Source organism: Grampus griseus, assembly GCF_964374135.1.
Source record: "Grampus griseus genome assembly, chromosome: 2".
Taxonomy (NCBI): Eukaryota; Metazoa; Chordata; class Mammalia; order Artiodactyla; family Delphinidae; genus Grampus; species Grampus griseus.
Genome location: NC_139018.1, coordinates 29,708,458 through 29,728,405, shown reverse-complemented (window position 1 = coordinate 29,728,405; position 19,948 = coordinate 29,708,458). Strand labels below are relative to the sequence as shown.

General features: G+C 47.0%; 1 protein-coding gene across 1 annotated transcript in view; it reads right to left on the bottom strand.

Moving 5' to 3' along the window:
* Nucleotides 1-19,948, bottom strand: part of DPF3 (double PHD fingers 3) — a gene marked incomplete at both ends in the record, with an annotated part of 255,039 nt that overhangs the window by 10,155 nt on the left and 224,936 nt on the right. Inside the window, one exon of the mRNA XM_082648770.1 lies at nt 133-245. Coding sequence (XP_082504896.1) covers nt 133-245 — 113 coding nt within the window. The remainder of the gene's footprint in view (nt 1-132; nt 246-19,948) is intronic.

The following is a 19,948-nucleotide window of genomic DNA, read 5'->3' as shown; positions in this document are numbered from 1 at the left end:
AGTCAAGAAGGAGGTCCTGATGGATATTTTCCCCAGGAGTCCAGTGATGAGAATCCTGCCTTCCTCTCCAATCCTCGAAGGACTCCCAGCTCCTTGTATTTCTCCCTCCCATGCGGGAAGCCCCACACTCACATCATTCTCCGAGGTCCCACAGAGGATACAGGATTTGCACTCTATGCACTGCCACTTGTAGGTCTTGACAGCCTCGGTCATGTTCAGGGTGAACTGCAGGCAGGTGGGGTGACCTGGAGGAAGCAGAAATGGCAGCATTAGGGCCAGAGGGTCTGACCTGTCACCCCTCAATGCCACAACATCATGGCCAACTTGGAGGGAGGGTGGGGTAGCACGGGTTTTGGAGTAAAGTGGGAGCCTGGCTGGAGCCCTACCCACCATCCTCACCACCACCCACAGTTACATCAGATCAACGCTCAAAGAGAGAAATAGGTATTAAGCCTTTTGCTGAGGAGAGATGTCATCCAAGTCCTCTTGCCCTAAGAGCCATGTTCCCCCAGAGACGTAACCAGTTGATGAGGACAGAAAGTGGTGATCAGAGAGAAAGAGAAAGGAAATCGCACAGCACAAGGCGACACCGTGAGAGTCAGCAGCATTACCTCCCCGGCATCGATTGTGGTGGGAGGTAACACATATGGGCTATTTGCAGCTGAGCCTTCTGACCTGCAAAGCTGTGCACACTGCCTTAGGGTACCGGGGAGGAGATCAGAGGGAACATGTGAGGCTCCCGGGAACAGAGCTCAGGGGGCACTGGGAGGCACTACACTGCCACCTAAGGTGTCCATGCCCACGCCCAGGGGACAAGCAGAAGTCCACGCCCTGCACAGTAACAGGCCCTATGGAGGGAAGCAGCCTGGCAGGGAGGGTGAAGAAGTGGAGCACCACTGCAAGGGAGCACGACAGCCAGGTCTATCCTGAAAGGACTCGTCACTGGCTCTAACTCTTCTCTCCATCCTATGTATCACGTTAGCCAAGCCAATAATAAGAGCAGGGAGGGACATTAATGTGACCTAAGAGGACCCAGCCCCAGCAGACCTACACTGGAGCTGGGCTCTGCTCTCAGCCACCGCCCACTCAAAAGAGAGACACCAGCAGCAGGAGGACAGCTGTGAGCCACAGAACGTGAAGACCTTGACCTCCTATTTGGCAGGGAAGGGAAACTTGGATGATGACCCCCGGTTTCCCAGGGCTGTGAATCAGACAGGGATCTGCCCAGACACCCCGGGCAAAGCCCTTTACTGACTCTGTCACAAAAGAATTGATAGTTTTGCCTATTGCTAGGGGTTCACCCTTCTCCCAATTCTGCCAAATCCACCATATAGTGCATGTGTCGCCTCTTTCACATGAGGGATTGTGAGCTTCTAAAGAAGGATAGTATAGATGGGGCACCAATTAGGGGCAACCAACACAGTGTCCAACCCAGTGTCCCCCACAGTCAAGATCCCACGCGGTACCACCACTCCTTGGCAAAGCCACATCCCAGCAGGAGGCCCCCATTTCTTCTTTTCCAAACCCTCACAGAGTTCTATCATGGTCCTTTGGGGGAAATACTGTCTATTCAGTCACTATAAGGACCCTTCAGATCTGGGCCGCCACCAATGCAAACCACACTGAGTTATCTCTGAGAGTGAGAGTGGGGACAGAATGACTCATGGTGAGGGGAGTTGGGGACACCTAGCAAATAGCAGGTGGGAGCATTGAGGAGAGGACTGATCTAAAAGCATTTCTAGGACTTCTCAGGAGCCATGCAACTTAGACCCTCACAGCTCTGAATAACCCTCTCAAAGTGACACCATGCCAGCGACTCTGGGGAGAGCAAAGGCTTACATTAAAAGCCTGGATGAACATCCAGCTGATATCCCTGACAGCATCTCAAAGATCTGTCTAAGAAGAACACTAGCCAGGGTTGTTCCCTATTCTGATCTCTCACACAGAACACTGGGATGGGAATAGGAGAGAAAATACCAGTTTGAGATTCTGGGTGGTCTGGGCCATAGATGCCCAGGTTCTCAGATAGGGCATCTGGTAAGGTTGAAGATGAATTCATGGAGTATATACCTAGAACAGCAGGTTGATGTTGCCCTGTTCTGCGGCCTTAGGGCACACCCAGCCACAACCAGCCAGCTTACAGTAATTGTTCATGAACTAGGGTTTATTGAACATCTGCTAGGCCAGCCATGGCACTAGACAGAAAAGATACAGTGGTGGACAAGACCCCCACCCCCAAACCCTTCTAGTCTGGTCAGAGAGAACTCAAATTAATAAACTACACACATACCTATTTACCTATAATTGTGTAAGTACTGTAAAGAAAAAACACAATTGGCAATGAAAAAAATCACAGGAGAATCAAATCTAGTCTGAGATGTCAAGGAAACCTTCCCTGAGAAAGATCTTTAAGCTGATACCTGGCAGATGAGGGGGAGTTAGCTGAGTGGGCGAGGGAGAGGATTCCACGTGAGGAGAACAGCACGTGGAGAGGCTCTGAGCAGTGGAGGAGCTTGGCAAATTCAACGGAAGGGAAAGGCCAGTAGGCAGAGGCTTGCCGAGCAAAAGGAGGAGGGCAAGAAGTGCCCAGAGAGGTAGCTACAGCCAAGTTACATGGGCACTTGTGGCCCTCATTTAAGGATCTGGGGCTCTAAAATCATTAAAACATTTTAAGCAAGGCAGTGACTGAATTGCCTTGTGTTTTTAAAGGAGCATTCCTTCAGCACGAGGGATCTTTGGGTGGTGAAGCAGTTCTGAACCTTGATTGCAGTGAGTTACGTATTGATAAGATTGCATAGAAGTGTACACATACATGCATAAACACACATGTGTGTGAATGTAAAACCAATAACGTATGGATAAGGTCTGTGATTGCATCGTGTCAGGTGCCTGGTTCTGATAGTGTACTATGGTTACGGAAGATGTTACATTGGGGGAAACTGGGTGAAGAGTGCATGGCACCTCTCAGTAATATATTTTGTAACTTTCTATGAAGCTCTAATTATTTCAATATAAAAAGTTGAAAAGGTCTTTTTAAATAAGGAAAACACAAAGAAAAATTTAAGTCATCAAAAAGGAGGGAAGGAAAGGGAGGAAGGGAGGGAGGGAAGAAGGGAAAGGAAAGGAAAGGAAAGGAAAGGAGGAAGGAAGGAGCTGCTGTCTAAGGAAAGAACTGGGGGCGGGGGGGGCAGAGGGAATGTAGAGATGTAAGAATTGTTGCCAGGAAACTAGTTGGGAGGTGGATGTTGCTGTTAGGAGAGAGACAAGGATGGTGGAGGTGGAGCTTGGAGAAATATTAAAGAAATCATTGACAGGACTTGACCATTATTTGAGCATTGGGAGTGTGGGAAAGAGATGATGAGAAATAGTCTCAAGATTCCGACCTAAGAAACAAGGTGGGTTGCAGTGAAACTTACTCAAATGAGGAACTACAGAAAGCATATAGGGGCCAAATGGGGGAGGGGGAGGAGAACTCTGTTTTGAGCATGTTGAATTTGGGAAGTCTGTGAGACTTTGGGTGGAAATGTCAAGCGGATGGTCGAATATAGGGGTTTAGCGCTCAAAAGAAATATGAACTAGACATAAATTTAGGAGGTTTTGCTAAATAGGTGGTCATAGAAACCATGAGAGTTAATGAAATTATCTAGGAAAAGGGAAAAAAGAGAAAGGAAGAGGAAAGAAGAAAGAAAAAAGTCTAGGACTGAGCTTTGAGTAACTCAACCATTTGAAGATCAAAAGAAAGGACCAACAGAGGAAACTGGAAGGATGGCTGGAGAGAGGTAAGATGCAAACCGTTCAAGTATGGGTCTCAGCGGCCCAGAGAAGAGCTTTCAAGAAGGAGAGGGTGGTCAGCGGTGTTGACTGCCAAAGGTTCATGAGTTTGTCATTGCTCGATAAGGACCCTGAATGAGGGCCTGCTGACAGAGCTGAGCAGAAGTTGCCCTACTAATAATAATACCCTCAGCAGTGTCACCTTCCCCGGGAAGGAAGGTCAGCACATTCCAGAGCGTGACATGTAGCTCCACAGCTGGCCTCTGGATGCCTCCGGGGGTGAGGGTGGTGGGGGTGCATGCTTCATGAAGCCAACAACACTCCCCAAATATTTACTGAGAGCCAACTCTCTTTTCAAGACCTCTCGACCACTGAAGACATTTTCTGGGATAGCTTTGGACCAGTGAACAGTAGCAAGTGGGCTTGAGAAAATCCTGTTGGAAGTGTCTCAAAAAATCCCATGGACTTTCTCTGTGTTCCGGTTTTGAGAAAGTCACCAGCCTCCCCCCAAAGACCTTCACACCCAAAGGAAGGGAACGAAGCTCACACAGCCTCCACCCCAGGTAAAATGTAGGACTAAGATTAGCCTCAGCTCTGGCTACAGAGCTCCTTCAGTTCAGAATTCAGACTCAAGTGGGAGAGGAAAGGAGGTGATGCAACTTCTCAGCTGCGGAGGGTGAGACACAAAGAGTTAAGTCACCCAAGCTGCCATTAGCAGGTGCAAAAACTATGCCCAGAACTAAGTCCTCCTTTCTGTGCCACCAGAACAGGTTGCCTGTCTGCTGCCTTTCTCTACAAACTGGAAAAGTCATTTCCCAGATAAAACTATAGGGATAAGACTTCTTATCTACCATGGAAATGACTGAATAAAGCATACTGTTGGACAAAAGGAAAAGTTGCTAAGGAAAGTGCTAGAAGCCCATATCTAAGTTTTACTGCTAGAAGTCCTTATTTTTGCCCAGAACTAATTTCTAAAATCCTTGGAAGTAAGTGGATAATAGTCTTTCCAACTCAAGGGTGGTAGAAAATAAAGAGGCACCTTGGCAGTAAAGCAATTTACTTATGGCCACCCACTACTTAAAGATTCCTGTCTTAATCTGTTTTGTAAAATTAACCATCATTCTCTAAAGTGCTTGCTTGGAAATCTAGATTTTCCATATATCCAGTTTTCTTGAAGCGAGGAATACCTGCATTGCTATTTAAATAGCCCAATGGAGTGAAGGGGAAACAACACTTCCCGGGTCCCCTGGGTGAGATGATTCAACAGGACATTTATAAGATTTCAATTACCAAAATGGATTTAGAAAGTGGCGTGGTGTGCATGATTCATCCCAGCTAGATCATTAAAAACCAAGTCCTTCCTGAGTGTTCCTCCAAACTTGTTCTATTAGGAGGGTTCAATAAATCTTCTGCCCGTTTGTTCAGTTGGTCCAGTGGTGAACTTGGTGTAAAGAGACATTCTTAATCCAGCCCTAATCCCTTCCAAAACGGACCTCAATCTTCCCTACAAGTTGAAACAGGAAATGTAACCCATGACCACCATGTGCGGAGACCTAACTTCTGGACAGGGCTTTCAGACAACGGAGATTTGGCTTTGGGGTGCTATTTCAGCAGCTGGGTAGAAAAGGGAAACCAGCAGGATGTGAGACGCTTCTCAGAAAGAAGATTGTTCATGAGGTTGGTATGTATGAAATTGCAGTCTACTGAACTCAGTGAAAAAGAGAAGGCAGGCGTCTGAAAGCAGGGATTGCCCCCTTGCCACCTGAAGGATACACGTCATGGCTTTCCAGAACCCATGTGCATAGACACTGACAATGTTCAGGGACAGCGAACAGGGGTTCGCGGTATTTGAGTGAGAAGGCACACAGATGAATATCCAGGCAAAACCAGCGTTAGTTTTATATTTACAGCTGCCTACTTCCACACATGCTCATACACAACTGCCCACACACATGGATATTTCCAACCTTTTAGGGACAAAAATATCTAAATATACCTTGTTGATTGAGTTCACATTACAACTGTGACTTAGAAGCTAACAGAGCCATTAACCAGTCAGTGTCAGGCTATAGATACTCAGCACAGTGAGAGAAACACAGTTCATTTTCAACAAACCCTGGGCAAAAAGAAATCTACAAATGGCTATGACATGTGTCTCTTACATTATGATCCTTATTAAAAGAGTTTTTCATTACATTATTGCCAATATTTAATTTGGACTAGGCTAAGCCACATCACTGATTAAATTAGAGCTCCAGAAAAAAAATTATCTTGCTAGGTATGTGCAGAAAACATAAATAAAATAGATACAAATAACTGTGGAACTAGCATGGTCTATTATTTATTCATTGTGAAATGATAAACACCCAATTATATTTTATTACCTTATTCATCAATGTTGATCTCTTAAAAACTAATTTCTCAGGAAAGGAAAACCTAAATACCACAGTTCTCAGGCAAGTAACTGCAAAATTCAAATTGCACTCCTTGGTCTGATGCCTGGTTTATAGAAATCATATCATATAAAATATGTAGGATCGATTCCAATCTGAAAAAGCACCAAAAACAAGTCTCCATAGGCATTCATTAGAAACTAATTTGGCTCAAATTTCTAGCAGTTCTCTATATTCATACACACATACAATTTCTAATATTTACATATTGCAAAAATATATAAGAAGCTTTAGCTAAAGAATTTATGCACAGTGCAGTCAAATCTGAATCACCCACGTTAAAGAGTAATTTGCGGAGAAAAAAATATTACTAGCTCACTTTGGGAAGCCATCTCACTCCATCAGATCCATTCATTTTCACTTATCCTCTCTCTCCCTCTCTCCTTCTCTGTCTCTCTCTGTCTCTGTCTCTCCCTCCCTCCCTTTCTCTCTTTCTCTCCTTATCGAAGGAATGAAGCTCTGAGTTATTATACTTAATCTGTAAAGGGAGGAACCAATTCTGAGCCATCAAGAATTTGAACTCTGTGCACATACATTGTGACAAGCGTGTTATCCGGGCACTGCTTCCCCACATAGATTGCTTCTCCAGCCCTGCTTTGCAAACCTTCTACAATGGTCTACAGGCTTACCTCCCATCTGCCCCAGATGTTCTTCTAATACTAAGACATCTACAAATCAAGGACCACAATGGCACTCCAGAGGCACCTGCATGGCTCCCTTTTTTCTCACCATTTTAATGTACTTCAAAGAGGACGAAGAAGAGAAAGAGTAGAAAGGATAAAGACCATACAAACAAAAACGCATTCAAAATAAATGATGGTGGATGCCATGGCTGCCTTTTGCTTGGCTAAAACACTTTACCATCAGCAAGTCTGACCCATCTTAGGGGTCTGTTTATCCTCCCTCAAAGCTGTCAAACTCTAGGGCACCCAGATGTCACACAGGAGACAAGCCACAGGGATTGTTGCTTCAATCATTATCATTAATAATCATAGAAAGCCATTCAAGCAAGGACATTAGGAGCACTTTTAATGGGCTCAATCACTAAGGGCTCATGGCTCCATTCTCAAATGGCCCTAGAAATTCCCCAAGTTTTCATGGTCAAGTGTGGTCTCACATATAAGCCTGAGGGCACTTCAGCTAGTCCTCTTAAAGTGAAATAAGGGCATGGGACAGCCTTGACCTGCTTTTATATAACTTACCTGACTGTCCCAGGTTGGGGCCAAGGTACCAGAAAGATGTCAAGAACCACGGTAATGATCCCAGTGCCCCTAATTAGTCACTGCAGCTGAGTACCAAGGATCATTTATTCATTTACTCATTCCCTCAACAGTATTTTTTGAATAAATAAATGTGGCCGGCAGTGTTCTAGGCACTGGGGATACAGTAGTGGGGAAAACCAAAATCTGCCCTCATGGGGCAAGTACCACAATTTGATATATGATGCAACATCTGAGTCCCTGAGAAAAGTCACTTTGCCTCACAGGCCTTAGTTTTCCAATATATTAAATGAAATGATAGGAATCTGTTATCCATAAAGCTGTGGCTCTGTCTATGCCACCTATAAACACTATTTTTAGAGGTATTTGTGATCCCAAATTGCCCATCTGGTTGGTGAAATAAACAAGCCTTCTAAAGTTTGCCAGCTGACACTCAATGTGAAAGAAACTAAGAAGGAAATTAAAGTAAGTTAGTTCTGCTAGAATTTCAGGCAAATGTTCCACTGAACTAGCCCATTCCTAGTCCAATACCACGACAGAAAGCACAAGAAATCTAGAAACTAAAAGCACTTTTCATCAACCACACCACCCACCCCCATGCAAAACGTTGGGTCTGTACAGATGGGTGGTCAATGAGTCTGCAGGCAGCAGAGGCCTTGGGTAAGGTTTCATCATGAGCGATATTGAGCTGTTTGTGTGACAGTGGGCAGATATTACCAGGCAGGAATGGAAGAAGAGGGTCCCCTACATGAGCAACTCAGGTTAAGTCTCCTTCTAAATCTTCACTTGGAACTGTAGATTGGAGGCAACCATCTGCCAAAGTGATGCTTGTCCCACAGCAGTGCATGGAGCCCAGACTGAATCGTTGTCCAGAGCCCAACATCAATATTGTATGTGAATCCCTGACATTGGCTGTGCATGTTAGGCCTCTCTGGACATCATGAGCATCTAGCCATGGGCGCTGGCTAAAGGCTTTGGGTTTTCTTTGGAAAAGTGAGCCCGAAGAAGAAATTGTTGCTCAGATTGGAGAGCCTGCGATCTTCTGTCTGGGAGGATTTTATGGTATAATTGATGGAGAGCTGGTAGAAAAGAGCAGTGATTGGTCAACACTTGATTGCCTGTGATCCTCCAACTGCTGATCTTCCATGAACTGGAAGATGGACTCACGGGTGGTATAAGTTCTCGAGTTGTCTGAGGAGCTTTGCAATGGTATTCCAATTTTTTCTTTCAAAAATATTTCAGAGTTGTGCCAAGTCAAAAGGAAAATGATGCTTTCTTGCTTTGCTGGCCTTTTCTATGTGCTGCTGGGAAGCAATCATAGAAGTGCCTAGAAATAGAGGACTGACAGTGTGTCCATGACACTTAAACACTTTGTCTTTCATTTTATCTTTTAAATCATTTTTAATTCTAATTTGAGGGTTCTTCTGACTTTGCAATTTACTTTATCGTGATCAGGTTCTTACAGAAAAATAATTCTATTGAATTTGACCAAATTCAATGAGCACCTACAACTGCCAGGAACTATACTAGGTGCTGAAGTTTCGAAGATGAATGAGGCGTGGATCCTGCCTTGAGGAGCTCAGGTTTAGGAGGTGTGATAGGCAGCTTCTGAGATGACCACCAATGATCCCCGTCTCTTGGTATTCATAAGCTTGTGTAATTCTCTCCCCTTGAGGGTGGGCTGGACTTAACTGACTCACCTCTAGCAAGTAGAATATGACAGAAGTGATAGGATGTCACTCCTAATATTAAGTTTTAAAAAGACTTTGGCTTTCATCTTTGGCACTCTGTCTTATGCTTTCTCACTCATTTGCTCTAAGGGAGGTCAGTTGCTGTGTTGTGAGATGTCCTTGGAAAGGTCTCAGTCCAACTTCCTGGGAGGAAATGAATCCTGCTAAAAACCATGCGAGTGAGCTTGGAACAGGGTCCTCTCTCAGTCGAGCCTTCAGATGAGACCATAGCTCTGGATGACAATCTGACTGCAACTTCATGGAAACCTTGATCCAAAGACACTCAGCAAAACCACACCTAGATTCCTGACCAATACAAACTATGAGATAATATTTATATTTTAAGCTGTTACGTTTTGGAGTAATCTGTTATACAGCAACAGATAACTATTATAGGTTATATTTTTTGAAAAAACTATAATACAGTGTAATAAGTGCTATAATAGGGGAATGAATAGAGTGCTTACAGATGGAGAAGCAATCAATGATGGGAAGCTTGGGGAAAGCCACTGAGAGGAGGTAGCATTTGAGCTGGGCCTTGAAGGACGAATTTCCTAAGGGAAAAGAAGGGTAAAGAGAATTACAGGGAGAGGAAATTGCAAGAAATTTAAGGTGCATGGTTTATTCAGGCAAAGTAGAGTAGCTCAAGAAGAGCAGGAGAAAAGGGAAGTGGCAAACGATGACTCTGAAGAGGTAAGAGGAAAGATTGTGAAGGGCCCCTTATACAGGCATACACATTGGAATTTGACTCTGTAAGCAGTGAGGAATCCTCAGAGTTTTTTAAGCAGGGAGCTGAGTTTCTTGTACCCATGCTTTAGAGAGATGACTCTGGTGGTTAGGACAGACGGTATGGTGGAGACGGCTAGGGCAGGATAACCAGTTACAATATCCATTTATTCAGAAAATTTTTATTGAGCACTTACAATGTGCCAGGCACTGTGTGAGGTGCTAAGCAGTGAACAAAACAGATAAAAGTTCCTACTCCTATGCAGCTTATGTTCTAGTGGGGGCACTAGCATAGGACCAGCCTAGAAGCAGTGGTGATTAATGTAGGAAACATTTGAGAGGTAGAATTAGTCAATGGGACATGATTCTTGCCTGGACATTGGTGTGAGCAAGAGAAAAAAATTAAAAATAACACCAAGATTCTTAGGTTGGGCCACAGAGTAGATGATAACACTGTTAGCTGAGATGGAGACAGCAGGCTTGCAGAGAGTAACAATAGATTCGTGTTGGTACATTGCACTTAGTGTGATGAGACTTTCAGTGGAGTTGTCCTTGGGTCGCTGAGAAAATACAGGTCTATACTCAGGAGAGAGGACCAGGCTGGAGATATAGACTTAGAAATCATCAGGTGTGGGTGGTAGATGAAACCTTGGCACTTGGTGAGATACTCAGTGAGAGACCACAGATTGAAAAATAAAAAGGACCTCGTTGGGAGGAGGGGGGAGGGTAACCACCAGAACTAAAGGCATGAAAGGGCATCAAGAAGAGAATTCAGTGAGAAAGAGACAACGGTCACAAAAGGAGGAGAACCTGGAGAGAGCCCTTCCTGGCGTCCATGGCCACCACCATCAAGGGAGAGATGAAGTAAGATAAGAACTGAAGAGAACGTATTACCCTGTGAACCATTGCTGATTAGAACTGGGTAAAGTGATCCCCAAGAGTAGCGGACCCTCATCACTCTCTGAATGACTGGGTGGTTTCAGCGTTGTAGAGGGAAGAATTCACCAGTAGATTATCTCACAACATGCTTCTCCTTCCACAGGCTTTGTCCATCAGGCTCAGGTTTGGAAATACCATATAAAATAGTCTTAAGAATATTGCCTTTATCTGATTCCATTTGTTGATAGCAGGGGTCATTTTTTTGGATGTAGGTTCCATGGCCAAAGCTAGGCCCTGCCAGCATCACTTTCCATCCTTGCCCTAGGAGATGCATCAAGTCTCTGGAAGCCAGTTCGTTCCTTCTGACCTTGGATTGAAGCTCTTCAGTCCCAGGTGTCAGAGCCCTGCCTGCAAGGCTGGGGCAGGTCCTAGTGGAGGCTTTTCCCACAGTTCCAGAGTTTGGTCAAGTGGCCCTGCATATTCTCCAAGAATGGCCAGATCCAGGAGAGATGCTGGTGCCCAGGCAGGAGAGCAACAGTGCAAGACAGACTGAACAGTGGAGAGGATGGAAATAATCACCAGCTAGTAATGTTGGTGGCTGTGGTGTTTTTTTAAAATGCCATCGAATTCTTTGATTCTCCTCTTTTCAAGAGGTGGAGAGGCTATTCCTCAACTGTTGAGTGTGGGTTGAACTTAATGACTTGCTTTAACAGATACAGTAAAAAAGGAAGTGACAGTATGAAACTATGGAGGCTAAATTGTAAAAAGGCACTCGGGTTTCCATTTTGATCTCTCTCTCTCTCTCTCTCTCTCTCTCCCGCTTTCTCCCTCCTCCTAAAAAGGTCAGCTGCTATGTTATGAGCAGCCCTATGGAAAGGCCCACATAGCAAGGAACTGAGAGGGGCCTCTGGTCATCAGCCAGTAAGGAACTGAGGCCCTCAGTCCAACAGCCCAAGATGAGCTCAGCCCTACCAACACCACATGAGCAAGCTTGGAAGTGACTCCTTCAACCCCAGTCAAGCCTGGAGATGACCGCAGCCCCATCCAACATCTTGACTACCACCTCCTGAGAGAACACGCACCAAAACCACCCAGCTGAGCCATTCCCAGATTCCTGGTCCTCAGAAACTATGACATAATAAATGTTTGCTGCATCTGGGGGTAATTTATTACATAGCCACAGATAACTGAAACAGTAGCAAAGGAGAAAAAGTAAGGGGTCTGGTGTGAAGGCTCTAGAAAAACCAGGCACTTTGACAGGACTCCTGCTTAGGCGAGTCCCAGACACAGAAGGACCAGCACTGGGCTGAACAATGAAGGGCAGAAGTGGGGTTTGGGATTTTATCTCATTTCCTCTGCTCCATGCAGGGCTGTTAATTTTTTAAAAGAACAAATAGTGGAGGGCTTCCCTGGTTGCGCAGCGGTTGAGAGTCCGCCTGCCGATGCAGGGGACACTGGCTCGTGCCCCTGTCCAGGAAGATCCCACATGCCACGGAGCGGCTGGGCCCGGGAGCCATGGCCGCTGAGCCTGCGCATCCCGAGCCTGTGCTCCGCAATGGGAGAGGCCACAGCAGTGAGAGGCCCGCGTCCCGCAAAAAAAAAAAAAGAACAAATAGTGGGTACTAAGACAATTTATGCAACAATATGGGGATGACTAAAAAAAGAAGTGAATAGGTGTGAAACCTCACCATGCAACAACAGCACGTCTGTGCCTTCCTGGTCCCAACCTGTCTGCACGGTGTGGGCCAGAGGGGACCTCTTCACCACAGAAGATGCCATCTTTGGCCTCTGGTCTTGACCTCTATTCCCATCTCACCCTCACCCTGCTCCACCCTCCTTGCACCTTCCTGAGCCCCTCTCTTGCCTCCAGCAAGCTTTCTATGTAGGTTTTCTGGAACAAGTCCCCCCATATTAGAAAGTCAGGGACTTCCTGGAAGTTCCACAGACTGATATGAGCAGAGCAGCAACCTACAGCCAGTATGTTAGCTAAAGAAAGCAATGCTTGGCCATCTTAATGATAATTCTCATAACATTTTTAAGTAAACACCTTTCTATTCCCTGCTTTCCTTTGATTCCCCACAAAAATCCTCTGAGGTAGGCAGGACAGACATAAGTATTCCTAATTTACAGGTGAGGAAACTGAGGCTCAGAATGGCTTAGGTGGACAGCAAGTCGTGGAACCAGAGCCAGTAGCCATGTCTTCACACCCTCATCATTTGGACTCTTTCTGCATCATGGTCTCTCACTACATCATGACCCAAGACGGCCAACCTAAACGTGGTGGCCCAGCTTGAGTTCAGCTCCTTACTTGAAGCTGTTAAATATAATAGCATTTTCCCCTTTTATTCACAAGAAGTTCGCTAAGACACAGTAATGTAGGTCACTGAGTTTCTCTGTGCCTCAATTTCCTCAGTTCCTCAGTTTGTACCACACACAGGTGACTAGTTGTCCCCTAAAGCCTTTTTGGGCCTCAGTGTTCTATGCCTCTAGCGAAATCCTTCAGGAAGCCGGGCTTGCTCACACGAGGCAGGACGTCAAGCCCTCACCATCTGGCAGTGGCTAATCCTGGAAAACCCGGGGGAAGACTCACCCCGCAGTGAGACAGTCCAGCCCACGCAAAGGGGCCCTAGAGGCTGCAGGAAGTAGGGTAGCGGCCTGTGGTGACATTATTGGGCTTCAGCTCCTGAGAATCTCAACAGAGGTCCCCTGACCCCCATTGGCCACAGCTTCTCTGCCAGAGGCTGGGGTGGGGAGGTGTCCTTCCCCTCTCCCCACCTCACTATCCCATGCAGCTTTGCTGGGCCAGTTATCCCACATGGAGCTACCAGGATGGACGTCCCATCACCAGCTCCCCCAGTAGAGCCTCTGAGAGGAGCACACAAAGACATATAGCATCCAAAGCCAAGTTCGCATCAGCCCCAGACACCTCGAGTACACTGTCAGTTAAGAAAGGATAGGAATGTTTCTTACTCACCTTATTTAGGAGAAGAAGAAAAGAGCAGACAGGGCCCCCCTTTTGCATTCACCAGACTGCACCACAATCAAGACACCTACAACCCTACCACCCACCCTGAAGCCCCAAAAATGGTTCACCAACTCCTTTTAATCCTCTCCCTCTTCACCCCCCAATTCCCCCACATCACTAATCCACTTTCCAAGTTGTGATGGCAGAAGAATGGAAAATGAGGATGACAGTGATGACAACCAGCTTCCCCTGAAGCCTCTCTCCCAGGCTCCTTGAGCGCCTGAGGTCCTTGATATCCTTCAACACCCTCCACGAGAAGAAAACTAAAATCAAGCTGAACCAACCCTACTTAGAGGAGAAACATCCTTGGGCTCCAAACCCAGCACCATCTGTCTGGCCTTGTATTAACTCAGAATTTGCTTCCAACCCCCAACACAAAGGCAGCACCAGCTTTGCACTCGTCCTGCATCTTCGGGCACTCAGTCCAACTCACAGATCATTTTCCAGCAGTCAAATTCTAATCTAAGATTAATCTGACTTTTCCTTACAATCAAATATTTATCCAACAAATTCATGAATGAGAATTGATCTCGCTGTTTATTTAGAAAGCTGGAGGAGTTGATTTTACATGGGCTTTACTTTTTTTCCTCTGGATAAATTAGGGAGTTGAGATAGAACAAGAGAAAGCAAATCAATGGCTATTTCCAGTTACCAGCATTGTCTTCAGATTTAATAGAAATGATGCCCTAAGACACATAGTTTATTCAGTACGAAAATACCCATCGATAGTAGAGTAATGCAAAAGGAAAGCCTTTCCTGGTACTTTGTAACTGTAGACAAGAGCCTCACAACTGTATGAAGATTCACAGAGCCCTTCTGATAGGTGGTCATCAACACCGTTCCATAACCAGGGAAATTAAGGCACTGAGTGTCTCTGAAATGACTCTGGTTCACCTGAGGAATAGGTATGAGAGGATATTCATCACCAGAAATCTGACCCCCCTTCAGAGAGAGCTAAATACGTGGCATATGTGCCCTGTTCCATCCCGTACTCACGGCAGACATCATTAATCAATTCAACGTTCTCTTCGCTCCTCATGCTGAGACCTTGGATCCTTGTCCACACAGCACTCCAATCCACCATGACCATTCCATGAGTTTGCATACAAGAAGAAACCTAGTTGCTACCTCTGAGCTGGAAACTGTTAAGCTTAATAGGTTAAAAGTCTCATGTGAGCACTAAGGATTCGAACCTTAAGGAGGTCACCAAACAGACATTTAACTCCTGTTTGCCTTTCTGTGAGTCAGAGACCCTATCGAAACAACTAGGACCACAAAACAGATGGTGGCCTTGTTTTGTGGTTGGACTAACAGACAGTATTCCTGGAGTCACACACTTCTGTGTACACAGAAAATCATCTGAAAGACCCTTTCTGAAAAGAAAAAAATTAATAGTGGTTAGTGTTTTTTTCTACTTCATTAGTTATGAGGTACTAACCCACCCCTCCTTAAGCGATTCCTACGTCTCTCATTGCCCACGGCGGGAAGTAAGCTCCTCCGTGTTGCAAGCCTCTTTGCTGCCTGGCCACAGCTGCCTGTCTTAGATTCATCTTCTTTCTGGCCACTGACCCAGCCACTTCTACACCCTATGCAACAGCCTCAAGGAAAAGTACTTGCCATGATATCCTCCCTCTCCCCACCCCCACCCCCAAAAACCTCCTGTTCTTTGTGCACTTCACACTTCTGCACACAAAGGTCTCTCTGAGCCGTCTCTCAACTCCCATTCACAGCCAAACCTGTCAAGCAGATAGTCTACGCTCTGGTTACATGAGGTGTGGTCCATGAACCAGTGGCATGAGTATCACCTAGGGGCTTGTTAGAAACACCCACACCAGACCTATGAACCTAAATCTGCATTTTAGCAAGATGCACTGCCCTAAATTCGCTCCCTCTCTTTCTGGGAAACCCCACCCAGTCTTCCTTCTCTCTAATCTGACTTCCTTCCCCACCTCTCCATCAAAAAGACTCTCATTGAGTGAGTGAATCCGTCAATCCATATATGAATAAAAGGATCCATGAAATATCACTTCCACTTGTGCCCACCCTAGGAACTTCTATTCAGCCTTCAAGTCCAGTCCAAATAGCCCACTTCTGTGAAGACATTTCTGCTCTCCAATGCAGACAAGGAAACCAAAGTGCTGAGAGGCTGGACAAACTGCCCGAGCACACCCAGTGCACCCATGGTGTGCCATCTTTAAGAATGACATCAGGAAGGATTCCCTTGACCTCCCCAGAAGCCCCTCGTGGCCACTGTCAAGGGCAAAACTCCATGGCTGAAACGGGTATGGCAAGTCGCAAGTTGCTTTGTGGACGAGGCCCCCGTGTGGGCTGATCAAAACCAGGTTTCCTTGTTCAGGATCTTAACCACTGGGGCGCCCTCTACCCAGTCTCTCAATCCCCTTGAAGACTCTTGTATGCTCTCTTCCTTCAACACACATCCAAAGAACACACCTCTTTCACCCTCCTGGCCTCAAGGGGGAATTTTTCCTTTTTCTTTGGAGAACAAAGACCTCAGGGAGGAAATATCAGTTGCTGGTCTTTCCACGTCCCCAGCCCACAGCAACGTCATTCTGGTGACCCAGTGGCTTTCCAGCTTTAGGGTACGGGGGAGAGGTTTTAAACATGCAGGTCCTGATGCAGGGTCCGTGGGCTGCGCTTGGTGACACTCTGCTTCCTAGACTCTCCTCGAGGCTCCTGCATATCGACAAACTGTGCCATGACGCAGGTGTGTAGGACCACAGGCAAGTCCACCAGCTACCTTGAGTCCACTGTGGTCAAAAGAGGGCTCCAAAATCTCTCCTGCCCGCCTCATCCTTTTATTGTGAGGATCACAGCAATAGGGTGTGTGCTATGGCTTTGTTAAAATGGAAAACGTTCTTTTTGAAGGCAAGGTTTTACCACTCTTCTGCTTGGTTTTGGCACTAACAAGTAACCCTCTATTCCCATTCCCAGAAATTCTGAATTTCTCTCAACCTCAGAGCCTACTGTCAACATACTCTTAAGTGTTTCAGACAGTCCGGTGATTGTTGGATGCAAAGGACAGCAATTCATACTGGCCAGTGTCCAGACACACATAAGCTATCTTCCCGATAGCAGTTCTGTTTGCCAGAGGCCTGGGGGGTCTTGTGCATAAGCAGGGGGCCTTTGCTTCCTCTCAGCAGCTTGAGACCGGCAACACACACTCTCTCCCCAAGATAAGGCCTTTCAGACACAAAGCACTTAGAATATTTCCTTTGTGCTACTGAGAACAAACACAGGAGCCCACCCCAGTGTTTGTGGGACTGATCTGACAGGGGTAGGAGAGATGTAAGATATCATTTCCATTGTGTCGTCATGAACCATTGAAAATCTTTGCAACCTAATTAAACTGCACTCACTGAATGATGAGTGAATTCAACAGCCCCAGAACAAGCATTGCTTTTCACCATTTTCTATTTTAGCGTCTGTTCAACTATTTTAAGAAGGACATACCTGAGCCAAAAAATCAAAAGAGCACAGCTAGTAACAGCCAGCGTGGTCCTAACTTACTGACGATGCCATCAGTTCGTGGGGTCAGGGGCTCCAACACACTGACCTCACCGCTTCTTACCACTTACCACCCCCTCAGTCATCACCTCTCATACGCCCATAGCCATAGCCTCCTTATCCACCCCTAAAATCACACCCTTGCCTCTATCTACTCACCCCTCTTTCCTACTCACCTCAACTCCACTTCAGCCCAGCCCTCCACCTGTTCCATGCTGAACCCAAGCAGAGCAAATCACACCCCTGTGCTAACCAGTCTCCACTGAATGGGGACCACAAATCATTCTCCCTCATCTCTCCATCTTCTCAAATCTCCCATACCTCGTATGCCTTTCTCGCACTCTTCTCATTTAGCTGAAAAAATACATAAGCAATAAGCATAAAACGTTCTCATCTTCTCCACGGGCTTCCACCCATCTCCCCGCACCTGTGCCCCTACGCCTGTCTCCCTCCTGTTACCAGGAACAACTCTTCCAGCTGCTGCTTGTGCCTGGATCCTGACCTCTCACACCTCCCTGAGAACTTTGTTCCTGCTATAATTCCCTCTTGCATCATCAGTTTCTCTCTCTCTAGTCGACCAGCGTACAAATATGCTCTTGACAGAAGAGCACCCATCTCTCAAGGAGACCCTGACCGAGCAACCCCCCCTCCATCGAGAGACACATTCCTGCTCCTCTTTTTAGCACAGCTTCTTGAAAGGGCCAGTACTCTCCATCCCCCTTTCTGCACACTCTCTCCTCAGCATACTCACCTGCCCTCCTCCCACCTCTCCGCTGCCCTTTTTCAGCCTCCTTTACTGGATACTCTTCCTTACTCCAGTCTCTTAACTTTATCTAGTTAGACTCACTTCCCCTAAATATCACCTACACACTTGTCACTCCCAAAGTGACATCTGCAGCACAGACCTCTCTGCTGAGTTTCAGACTCGTATATTCACTGCCACGGTGGTTGGGAACCCGAAGAATAGAAAGTAAGAAAGATCCGAGATGGCAAAGGATCCTTGTGGGAAAATTCCCATCTCAAGAGGTGGTGCTGACCCTGCAGCCAGGAAGGGAGGCTGCAGTCGGGGGGGACTGCAGGGTCTTCCCGGGGTTGGGAGGCGGAACTCACAGTGAGCAGAAAAGCTGATGGTACCAGCTTTCGGAACGGCCAGGATGCATTTCGGACCATGAATAAGTAAAGAAAAGAGGTCATCACGGTTCCAGAGTCATGAGAACAGAGAGGAGAGAGAAAGTGAGGAGCGGAAGAATTAGTAAATCTTGGGGGAAGGACTGCTGAAGGAAGAAAGGAGACAAAGAAAAAGGTGGGAGACAAAGAAGAAGGAAGCGAGAAGGCATGGGTAAGAGAATGAAAATAAGAACCCAGGAAAGCTCACTCAGGAGATACAACCAGCATACTGGCTGAATTCTCAACAAGAGGCAGAAACTCAATTCTCTGAGTCTTCCCCAGAGGGGCAGTAGTATTAGTACTATTAATGGCTACCATTTGTCACTGTGTTTCCTAGGTGCTAGGCGCTTTGAACACACTTCCTCATTTAATTCTTAAAACAGCCTGTGACTCGGGTGTCACTGTCCGCATCTGATGGAAGCTAAAACTCAGAGCAGTGAAGTAATTTACTCAAGACCACCTAGTAAGGGGGTGGCAGAGGCAAGATGAAAACCTACATCTTATCCCAACCTCCCCACAGGTGACCACCACACCCCTGGGCCACAGGAAAGAGGCAGTGGAGAGAGACCTTCTCCTGACACACGGAGGCTGAGGCGGGGGGACGGGGTGCGACGAGCAGCCCTGCGGAGAGCACTGACCACCCGGCAGCTTCCCAAGTCAGAGGGCTGCCCACCTGCGCCGAGGCGCTGCTTTCCTCTCCACAACCCGCTGTCCCCTGTCCACGCTGCCCGCTGCCTGGAGGGGAACCTGACGATCGGCAGGGTGGCGTGAGGATTTGGGCGAACGGCTTGTCCCAGCCCTGGCAGCTAATGTAGGATGCGGGATGAAAAGCACTCCCAAATTATCCTAGGGCAAAACCAGGTCAAGCTCACCTCCAAACCCAGCCCTCACAGAGGTAAAGGTGAGGAACCGGACGGGCTTAAAAGGCAAAGAAGTTAATTAGCTCCCTGAAACCAAAAGGGGAGGAACAGAGCCTGGATAAAGGGGTAGCTGGAGGCGAGGGAGAGGGCGCTCAGCTGGGAGTCCAAAGCCTCACACCCTCAGGGCCTCCAGGGAGCTCTGAGGTCTGGGCCATGCCTCTCCTGTGTCTCTGTTTCCTCCTCTATCGGACCAGGTCTGAGGCCCCTTCTCTGCACCCGACAGCCTAGGACAGGGCAGCATATGGGGCCAACGCAGCCTCATCTGAAACGGGCCCAGCGGGCGGGACAGTGGGGCCTGACTCTGGAAGTCAGAGCTGGGAGACAGCAGTGATTCTCGGCAGGTGTGCCCTCCGCAGGCACCCCGGACCCACAGGGAAGATGCCCTGCCCAACCCTAACCCAGCCGGGTCTCCATCTGCCTTTTCAATCAGGAGAAGAAGTGGATGGAGCTGGGGGGCCAGGGGGGTCACACGTGTGGGTGGACAGAGAGAGCAGGCGGAGAGGGCAGCTACCTCCCAGACATGATCAGTGGT